The sequence below is a fragment of the Chamaea fasciata genome, unplaced genomic scaffold (genome assembly GCF_029207755.1).
Source record: "Chamaea fasciata isolate MVZ Bird 193981 ecotype frontalis unplaced genomic scaffold, bChaFas1.0.hap1 SCAF_7, whole genome shotgun sequence".
Taxonomy (NCBI): Eukaryota; Metazoa; Chordata; class Aves; order Passeriformes; family Sylviidae; genus Chamaea; species Chamaea fasciata.
The window spans coordinates 28,953,948-28,964,772 of NW_027094092.1; the positions used below are offsets into that span (position 1 = coordinate 28,953,948).

The window sequence follows — 10,825 nt, forward strand, 5'->3', positions numbered from 1 at the left end:
TCCCAGCTACCTCCTCACACCCCATCTCCTCTCTGCTTCCCTGCTCTGTGCATCTGCCCCAGCAGAAGCTCCATTTCCCTAGAGACTCTGATGAGGGTCAGCTACAGATGACAACATTAGGCAAAGCCTCTGGGCCATGAGCGGTGGGGACAGTGCCTCAGCTTTGGGCTGTTACTTTGAAGCCTCTCAGGATGCTGTGCACTCACCACACCAGAACAGCCTGGTAGCCACAGAGGAGGGAGGCCTTGCCATGTCTCCCCAGCAGGCAGTCTGTGGCAGCAGTAGGAAAGAAAATGTCCATCCTGACACCCATGGAGGAAGGAAAAGGCAAGCTGTGCTAAGACTGCAGGCAGAGCAGAAGCACTGAGTGACAAAAACCAAAGGCAAAGCAAGGGAATGCAAAAAATGAACCAACACCGAAACCTCACAGAGGACTTTGACTTTTGTCAGGTTGTTACACTGACATTGTGGCATTCTGGGCTTTGGACCTTGGTTGTCAGGCAAGTCCAATGTATAAAGTCAAAAGGGACTTTATGTTCAGCATTATCACACAGCAGGCTGTAAAATCACTCAGGTGGATGGGCTGCAGGACTGTAAACAAAGGATTACGGTATGTGACAAGTGGCTGTTCAGAGGGAAGGAACCAGGGATACCATGGTGATGGGAAACAGTAAAACATTAGACTGAGTGCCTCATTAAAGTTTTAAATTAGTGCTCAAACCATACAGCTGACAGAATAAGGTTGTGCTGGAGAGGCTCTGGTGTGTCCTGGGAGAGGGGCAGGAGGTGCATCTGGGCAGGGAAGGGACATATTTGGGCAGATGCTTGGTGCCTGTGTCCCAGCAGCAGCTAGGAAGAGAAGAGAAGAGAAGAGAAATATACCTGGGAGATACCAGCAAAAATTGTGTCAGAGGGCTCCTTACTCTCATCTCCCCAAGGCTTTTCCCTTATCCACAGGGCTCAGGAAGGTGCAGGAATATTCTGGTGCAAAACCAGAAGGAGTCTAAGCAAGATGGAATAGGCTGAGAGCAGAAGTAGCTACACAATAGCTCAGGGTCAGGGTCGTCCCAACAAGAGTATAAAAAGCCTGAGACAGAGAGCAGAAATTGCAAACTAGATGAAGACAGGATTCAACCTGGAAAACAAAGGCTATTTAGCATGGAGGAAATAATTCACCAACTAACGTTCCTCTTGGCAGAGGAGGGAAGAGGTCTGGAAAGCCAAACTATATTGATCTAGCCTTAGGAGAGCTAGAAAATTAGAGAAGGAGACACAAAGAAATTAGCTAGAGAGGAGGAAGGCAACACAGCTGCACCAGGAATGTGCATGCAGCTACCCTGCCAGGCAATACAGAGTTGAGTGCTGGGCAGGAACCCACTGCTCAGTTCAGGGCTGTGGCTATCATGAGAGACTGACACACTGGGAGAAGACAGAAGGTGATAGCTCCTTGTGCAACTATGGGAGATTGATTTATGATGACAGAATGTGTTTCTTGTCTCTGAGGGGACATAGAAACAGTTTACAAACATTCGTAAGGCATACACCCAAGCAGGAGGGAGCGCAAATTACTTAGACAAGACAAAACAAAGAGAGGGAAAACCGAAGCTGAAAGTAAGTCAAAAGCTTTTAACAACGAGCTGTAGTCGGTTGTGAAATACCTCTCACAAAGAGAGCAGAGAAGAACCCAGGTATGGGTGGTTTTAAAGGTGGATGGGAAGAAAGTAAATAATGCATGAGCAATGGAAGGCATACGGAAGAATTTGTTGAAGTGATATAAAAATTTCCACTCACTCCATCTGTAGTTCCAGTTTTCCACTGCCCTGCCTCTCTTGCTACCATTAGTAGTGATGCAAAACTGAAAAATGTTTATTAAAGCGTAACCTTAGAGCACTGCTCCACCTGAGCACATAGATTTCTAGACATATCTAGCCAACAGAGAATTAGGCTTTATAATTGTGTCTGGGAAAATGGCTCACTAGCAGCAATCCACTTAAACTCCTCCAATGATTTCCTCCTTCCCCATCCCAAATCTCCTTTAGTCTTGATGAGGTAGGGATATGACTCTGTGTTTGGATAGTGTGCGTTAATGTCTCCTAAAGTCACATCCAACTGCTTCTAAAAATCTCCAGATAAATCCCTTTTAAATTGCATTTGGGAGACCATTTACAGGGCTCCCAAAGATCCGCACGGAAACCTGAAAAGATCAAGGCCCAAATACAGTCCTGATGAAGGCTGCAATAGCAACATGCCAAAAGCTTGGAGTAGCCACCTTACCTGGCATATACACTTATCAGCTTAATACTTCCCATGAGGAGGGAACATGGCTATAGCTTGACAGCTAAGGTGCTACAGCAAGTATGAATGGTTAGCCCCATCAGCCAGAAGGCTGAGCTCTTCATCCAGCAGAGCTGTTCCCTGGCCTGAGGATTTTTCACATGACTAATAACCAAGCTTTATAACTGTCCCCTGCAGACTATCATGATGATGAATGAATGAGATCAGACTAGTCAATATGGCTTATTGGTGGAGTTTGCTCACTTGCTGTGGATGCATCGTTACCCTGTGCATTCATCAGCACAGCCTGCCTGTACAATATGAAATGACAACCAACCTGCAGCTCCTCAGCTTTCTGCTAAGAACTCCCAAGCCTTCTTGGATCCTTCTTTTGCTCTGTATCCTTGTCCTGGGCCATCCTGGAAAGTTGTTTGATGAGTACCATATCCTTCATTATTAAAGCAAAGCATATTAAGGCGTACCTGTAGAAGTTAAATGAGAAATTGCTGAAAAACATCAACTTTATAACACAGTGACTAATGGCACATTTACTATTCCGGTCCTCTGCCTGAAAAAATCAGAGTTGCTCCACTAAGTGGCACAGATGCTCTGCAGCTCCACAAGCAGCAGTGATCCTCTTTTTGCTGTATGGTATTTCCAGAGCAAAGGATTTCTCAGCTCCACTGAGGCTGTTGAGCCCAGGATTCCTGAAGAAACCAGGGATATTTCGAAGCAACTACAAGCACCATATTCAAAATGGGTACTCATAAAGGTGTACTGTATTGCCTGATGCATCCCTGCATCAAGCAATAGCTTACTTACACTAGTACAAAAGGGAATAAGGTTTCATGGCTGGAAACTGCTCGGAAATGAAAACTGAGAGCTTTACCATTCCTTCCCAGCTCTGGCGTGAATTCCCTAGGTGGCCCAAGGCAGGCACCTTCATCTCCCTGGGTCTCAGTTTGCCATCTGTAAAACTGGGTTAGCATCTCCTGTGCCTTCTTACACCCCTTTTATTCTTGTCTGAATTAATGGTAAATACAGATGGGCTTGTTTGTGTGCAGGAACAGCGCAAAACATGGGGCACGACCGTGAAAGCGCCGCTCATTTAGGGAAGGTCTGCAGGGAAAGACGTGAGCGCGGAGGGGCAGGGGCAGGTGCAGGTGCAGGGCAGGACGCACGGACGAAGGGATGCGCACACAAGAAGTGGGGATGCCCGCAGGGAAGGACACTCCACTCTCCTGGCGGGCCGGGCGCCTACCAGCCACCGGAGCCAGCGCCGGGCCGGCCCCTGGCGGCGGGGAGGCGGGGGCGGGTCCCCCGCCCGGCCGCAGCGCTGCCCCCGGCCCGGCGCGGCGGCGGGGCTGCGGGGCGGGCTCCCCCCGGCCCGCCTCCGCCCGCCCCCCGCGCGGGGCTGCAGCGGGCAGCGCGGGGCGCCGCAGCCTGCGGGCGGCCGCCGTGCCCGCCGCCGCCGCCGCCGCCGCCCCGCAGGTAGGGGCGCCGCGCGGGGCCCGGGGTGCCATGGAAGAGCCGCCGCCCGCCTGATCCCCGAGGCCGCCGGCACCGAGACAAAGAGCGGGGCTGCGGCCGCGCCCGCCCGGTGAGTGCCGCGGGGGACCGGGGCGGGCGGGGGGCTCCGTCTTGCGCCGCGGACGGCGGCCCGGGAGTAGGTCTCGGTCCTGCTGCCAGCCCTGCCTGACACCCCCGAGCACCCCCTTCTCCGTTCACCCATTTGTGCGGAGACACCCTCGTCCGCCACTTCTCCAAGCCCAGCGCACCTAAAGCATCCTCGTTCACAGCCCGGGCACCGTCAGCCCAGACTGCCCTCCCGGCCCAGACACGCCGTGCACCCCCAGCATCCCCGTTCCTTGCCGACCGATTCCGCGCCCGCTGCCCAAACCTGCCGGAGGGCTCTGAACGCCCCCGTCGTGACCCCAAACGCCCCCGCGCGCACCGCGGGGCACAGCCCGCGCGTCCTAAAGACTCCCCCACCACGCCCCTGTGCCCGACCGCCCAAACACGGCTCCCCACCCCGGGCACCCCCGCCCCAGACCTGCCCCTCCGCGCCCAACGCCTGCAGCAACCTGGCCCCTTCCCGCGCAAACACAGCCCGGCCCAGGCGGCCCCGGCGCACACGCCGCCGTCCCCTCCCAGCCGCTCCTCGCCCCTGCCCGGGGACACAAAGGGGTCTGCGCGCCCGCTGCCCGCCCGCTCACCCGCCGCCGCTCTCTGCCCCGCAGGCCGAGCCATGGTGGAGCCGCCGGCCGAGCCTCCCCCGCAGCCCTGCCCGGCGCCCGGGGGGGCAGCGGGGGGAGAGCCGGCCCGTCCTGGAGAGCAGTCGCCGCTGCTGCACCTGGACCTGTACAACTTCGACTGCGCGGCGGCGGAGGGCAGCCGGTACGTGCTGACCAGCCCGCGGTCGCTGGAGGCCTGCGCCCGCTGCGCCGTGCGGCCCGTGGAGCTGCTGCCGCGGGCGCTGGGGGACCTGCTGAGAGAGGCGCCCGGGCGCTCCATGAGGGTGGCCGCCGGCCTCTACGAGGCCTACGAGCGGGAGCGCCGCCGCAAGCTGCAGCAGTGCCGGGAGGAGCGGGAGAGGATTATCCGGGAGGAGAAGAGGCGGATCCTCGCGCCCCTCGGCAGCCTGCCGCCTTCGCCCGCCGCCCGCGTCTCCTCCCGGGCTGCGGCCGCAGCTGCCGGCGGGCCCCGGGCCCATGGCGGGGGGAAGGGCAGGGCATCGAGGGGTGCCAAGGGCAAGAGCCACTCCCTGGACTCGCTGCAGAAGCGCCGGGAGGGTAGCTGGGGCAAGACCTCCTCTGAGTCGGGCGCTTCATCGTCCTACAGCGGGGAGAGTCTGCGGGAGCGCGGGGGCAAGGTGTGCGGCCGGGGTCGGGGGTTAGCTGCCGCCAATGGGACTCTGCTGGGGCGCAGCTTCAGCCTGGGCGACCTCAGCCACTCACCACAGACTGCCCAGAGAGTGGAGAGGATCGTCAGGGAGGTGAAGAGGAAGAAGGGTCTCTCAGAGGTGCCAGAGAGAGACAAGAAGATCGCGGCACTAATGATCGCCAAGCACCAGGAGGCCAACCTCCTGCGGGAGCAGCGGCAGGCAGCCCATCTGCAGTGGGACAGCCAGCGGCGCCTGGCTGAGCAGCGGAAGGAGCAGGAGGAGAAGGAGAAGCAGAGAGCCCTCCTGCAGGGTCAGCGGATGTGGGAGAGCCAGGTGGAGAAGCGGCGAGGGAGACTGAACCAGGAGCAGGAGGAAGCCGCCCTGGTGAAGCAGAGGCAGCTCCTGGTGTGTGAGGAGAGGTGGCGGGAGCAAGCGGAGAAGCAGGAGCGGCTGCGACGGGAGAGGCTGGAGAGGGCCATCAAGGAGGACAAGCAGAAAAAGCTCCATCAAGAGCTCAACCTGAAGGCGAAGGAAGAGGTCAAGAAGGAGCACCAGGAACGAGAAGAGCAGCTCCTGCAGGAGAAGCTGTCCACAGCTGCACAGAAGAGGCTGAAGAAGGAGGTGCAGCTGCAGAAGGAAAAGAGACTGTTCAACCAAGCAGAGAAGCTGAAGCATGAGGCCTTGCTCAAGGAACTGGCCAAGCAAGAGGCAGAAGAGAAGGAAATGCTGAAGGCATCCCTGAAGATGAGTTTGACAAAAGCTCAGGAGAACTACGAGCAGCTTGTGGAGAAGAGGAACCAGGAGCTGAGGGAGAAGGCCAGGCGTGAGGACATGCAGATCCAGAGAGCTAAACTGGCAGCAGAGAAGAGGGAAAGAGAGCAGAGGGAGCACTTGGAAGCACTGGCTAGAGAGAGAGAGAGAAGGCTCCAGCATGCTGCACAGGTGGCTGAAGAGGCTGTCCAAGAAAAAGCCCGCAAAGTGGTCTTGAGCCGTCTGGAAAAGGAAAAAGTGCAGAAGATGAACAAGCAAAAGGTGGAGCAGTATGAGGACTTACGGCGCAGGGAAATTCTCCTCTCTATAGAGAGGAAGCTGGAGAGAAGTGAGCAGATCTTCAAGGAGAAGAAGACTGTCTTAGAAAATGCCAGGTCTGTTGCTCGAGCATCCTTCCATGTCCGGGAAAAGGTACGGGAGGAGACGAACACGCGCACCTTTGACAAGATGGCCTTCGAAGCAGAACTGCATGCTCACCTTAGTAAGAAATGAAAGATCTTGTCATGGATGAGTGAGGTTGTCATAATGTGACAGAAAGCTCCTTGGCATGAGCATTTAAAAAGAAAAAAAAAACAACATCCACCCTAATTTCGTATTTTGGGGGAGCAGGGTATCGCACAAAAATGTGGCAGCTATTTCACATACTGTTTTAAATACGTTTTTTCATCATGGGTGTGTTTTAAAGACTGACCTCAGTCATCTTTACAGAGAGGAAGCAAGTTTTTGTGTCCTCCACCCAAAAGCACATGCATTTTTTCAGAGAGGGCTGCAAAATCTGCTTGAAGCCTCTGAGTTACTGGTTGATTGTTTACACCAGAGATGACTACAGCTGCACTCTCCAGCTGGAAGTGCAGACAGAGGTTGCTGATTACTAGAGCCTGCTGAATAAGAACTGAAACCACCCAAGCTGATTCTGCCTGGAGTGATAGGCAGTTTAGTTTAAGTGATGGGATTGTATTTTTAAAGCTGCTGCATTCCCATGCTGAAGGTGAAGGAAGGCTGGAGTACAAAATGCCATATGCCCTGGGTGCCCCTTGTCTGCTGCTAGTACCAAGCTAGGGAAAGCACAGATCAAGGCCATGTAAGTAGACATCATGATCAGAGCTGGGCAGAAGCTGTCTGAAAGTGCTCACAAACTCAACTTCATTTTTGCTGTTTGTAACTATTACCTCTCCCAGGTATCCTCACCTCTCCTTCCTTCCAGGTTTCTCTTATAAACATCTGTAGAATTCCTCCTTTTTCTTTTGGAGGAGGGAGAGAAGGAGAGAAATTTGTGGACAGTCCACAAACTGATGAGCACTCACACGTGCCACTTGTTCATTAAGATATAAAAGTGAATGAACCTGTGGAATCTGGGCTTTGGGAGAAATACGGAGGTCACTTCTAAATGGAAATCACCACCCTTAGGAATTCTCAAAACTCAAGAAAACCCTCAGCCATCGTGTCCAGTTTGCCCTATCTTGAGCATGAGGTTGGACCAGATGTTCTCCAGAGTTCCAACCTTACAGCTCTCATGAGCCGCATACAATGAGACATTGACCCAGCTCTTATCATCGTCTACTGAGCAGGGCAGCATTTCTCTACCACTGGTGCTAAGAGTTGTATTCTTATATAGAGCACAAGAGTAGATGCACAAAATAAGGTACATTACAGATTCTCTTAGATGAGGATCATGTCTTTTTTATAAGAGTTAGCTCAATGCTGTTTAGAGGGAGCTGAGTTCTTCTGCAATTAAATACACCAGAAATGTGAAAAGCCTACCTGTACCCTGTGCGCAGCATTCAAAAACTACAGTGTTCTGCTCCCAGTTTCCACATTTACTCTTTGTTGAGTTGGAGTTGCAAGCACACATCCAAAGCAGGCACTTTGTTTTGGTATTTTTCTGGCTCTGGGCAGCGTCAGCTCTCTGTTCCATCATCCATGACGCTGTATTGCTCTGGTGATAGCAGTCAGACCTGGAGCATGAGGAGAAGCAGCAAGAAAAGACAGGATCTTGTTTCTTTGCAGATGTCTCTGACGTACAGCACAGTAGAAGAGACAACCAGAAGAGAGTTGACATATTGCACAGACATGCAGTCTCACATGCATAGATTGCTTACCAGAATTTCCCAGGAGGTAACAGCAGGTCAGAACCCTCCTAGAAGGCTTTAAGGACTGTGTTAAATGAACAGTAACAATAGACCAAATAGACCTTGCAGGTGCCCTGCAAGGCTAGAGACATTACACAAACAGTGTTGAAAATGAAGAAGTAGGTATTTTTTTTTATTATTTTTATAGAACTTGCTCTTCTTTGAACATGGTACAAGTGGTGGTGTTAAGGGCAGGCAGCATCAAAGTAGGAATTAGGGCACCTGAGCAATGTTTGCTCTGTCATTGGCTCACTGTGTAAGGCCAGGCAAGTCCTCAGAGGCTGGACTTGGTCCTCTTGATATAAATGTAAGCAGAGCTGGGCTTTTGGGGTTGCTGGGAATCACAGGAAATAGTAAGACTCGGCTTGGCAAAGCACTTCAAAGACTTTGGACAAATGTTGCTTATAAAGCACAAAGTAATATTTATTTATGTATGTATGTATTTATTTATTTATTTGAGTGGTTATTTAAGTAAAACATCCCTTGGTGAAAAGCATTAACACCCAAATCTGGTAGCTGTGGAAAGGACAGCTGTATTACTGTGTCCAGCAGGGAGGCTGTCCCCTCACCCTCGTCCTCAAAGCAGCAATTAAAACAGTGAAATGAATCCTGCTCTAACACTGGACAAGGTCCTTAAAAAAACAGACTTCTCCACGTGTTATCCATGCCGCAGTGATCTTTGTGTGCTCTTGTAGCTGTACAGATCTAGAAAAGAGATGGCCAGTGGCCCAAATCCAGCCAGTGCAAAACTGCCCTTGCTCCTTGGCAGCACTAGAGTTGGGGTAAAACCTGCAGTGACACCAGCATAGCCAAAGTTTCACCTGGTTTGTAGCCTTTGGGGCTGCAAGAAAGCCAGCGTGGATATGAGGACTTTTGTTTTCTGTGTCGTTGCACTGCGGTTGAAATTCACTGCTTGGTTCATTTAGCAGAGGGACAATGGGGAGAGCTGGGAAACAGTGGAAAGAAGGCAAATGGTGGTGGGTGAGTGGGCAGGCAGCCTCTAACTGGAGCAGCATGTTTCCCCTAAAGCTCTACTGCAATCTACCTGAAGACTGTCCAAACCTCCCTCTGACAAGGGCATTTCCAGATGGAGAACCTTCTGCAGCCCAGGAGACATGTCTTGGCCACTGACTGTAATTACACCTGGGGTCCATCTCTTGCTGCTGACTGAGTTTGACACCTTGGGGCTACAGCTGAACTAATCAACGCAAACCTACATGATGATAATTGGATTGGCAACCTAGTGTCCCTATACTGTGCAGTGTACAGCTCAAGTTTTGAATGTGCAATCTGAGAAAAAATATTTTTTTTTCAAAAGACATCAATCTGTGTATGGACATTTTTTATTTCTGTAATGGTTTAAGTCCAAAGTCCATGAAATTCAGTGGAGTTTATGAGTTTAAAATTGCAGCATGGAAAATTTAAGTAAGCAGTTTGGGTGGAAGCATGAGAGGTATTTCTTGGATCTGCTTATGCTTCTGTTTATTTGAGAAGGAATTCTACTGCTGAATTTCTGTAGGAACAGAAATTAAACCATGGATCACATGTAAAAAGTATGGCCCTTTTAGATGGGGCTTATTTGGTGTTTTTGCTATTGAGCTGCAGGTTAGGGAGAACTTAAAAAGCAATCAACATGGAGCAGAGACACTGACTAAGGAGCAGTTTCTTTTGGCTGAGCTCTGGAGGAATTTTAGAACCTAACGGAACACATTTTGTATGTTCAGAAACTCTTGTTAATGTGGATTGCCTAGTTTTTAATGGCATCTGTGCTGAAACTGGAGCCCTTCAATGCCAGAGAGAGTGCCAACAATCTTACCTGTGTGCTTCCTCTTCACCCAAAATTCATCGCTAAAACACATTCACTCTGTCAAGATTGAATTTGACAGATACGTCTAAAAGCTATTAGGAGGAGCAGCTGCACCACCACTAGTTAATATTTTACAAGGTAAATTTTAAGCCAGTTGATACTAAATTCTTTCAGCACATGAATAAGAGGGATGTTAGGATTAGATTTCTTGCCTTGGTTGCCTACTATTTTCCTCCTACTGTTTTCCTGATGCTTGTGGAGCTCCAGAATCCTTCTGTGTTAAAATTTCTCCCAATGCCAGGGGAATTCTATTCACTAAACAAATGCTGAATATGCAGTGCTCACAGGTTTGAGAGGGGACTTAGTTTGATTTACATCTTTATTAAGCCAAGGCTGGACGGGGAAGCATGGGAAACAGAATTTGCAATACACAGCCAAGCTTATCATATCCTACCAGAGGATGGCTTCTCATTGCTGCAGCTGTTGCATCAAAGGAAGACTTGCTTTCGGCTGTGGGCATTCTTCTGCTGGTAAAGACAAAAATATAGTAGTTGAAGTGCCATTTGGAAGATGTTTGCGTTTTGTTTTTTTTTTTTTTGGTTTGGGCTTTTTGGGGTTTTGTTGGGGTTTTGTTTTAGAGAAGATGCAGGGAGATGCAAGGATGAGATACAAAGCTAGTTAGATCCGGCACATTGCAGATGGTAACTGTGTCTTCACACATAGTTCTGCTCTGTGGACCTGGGACTGTGCTGTTGTTTAGTAGAGCAGCCACTACATCCAGGAGAGCAAAGGTGCTCTGGGAGGTGCTCTGTGATCTGTTCTCAGATCACACAGGCTCCCTTTAAAGCAGTCAAATGTAAGCTCTAATGTTTTGCTGAGTTGAGGGAATATAGTTTGTTATGAGTGGACATAGCCTGCATAGTTGCAAAAGAAGGCCGTCATAGGCAAAGAAGAGGAAGA

The 10,825-nt window shown here is 51.1% G+C and overlaps 1 protein-coding gene across 1 annotated transcript; it reads left to right on the forward strand.

The window, feature by feature from the left end:
- Positions 1-3,801: 3,801 nt before the first annotated feature.
- On the forward strand, positions 3,802-10,539 carry CCDC177 (coiled-coil domain containing 177). Its single transcript, XM_066188218.1, has 2 exons — positions 3,802-3,874; positions 4,515-10,539. The coding sequence occupies exon 2, from the start codon at positions 4,523-4,525 to the stop codon at positions 6,419-6,421; it is 1,899 nt and encodes a 632-aa protein (XP_066044315.1). The 5' UTR covers positions 3,802-3,874; positions 4,515-4,522; the 3' UTR covers positions 6,422-10,539.
- The last annotated feature ends 286 nt before the right edge of the window (positions 10,540-10,825 follow it).

Coding starts and splice junctions, on each gene's coding strand:
- CCDC177 (XM_066188218.1), top strand. CDS start 4,523: ATGGTGGAGCCGCCGGCCGAGCCTCCCCCGCAGCCCTGCCCGGCGCCC.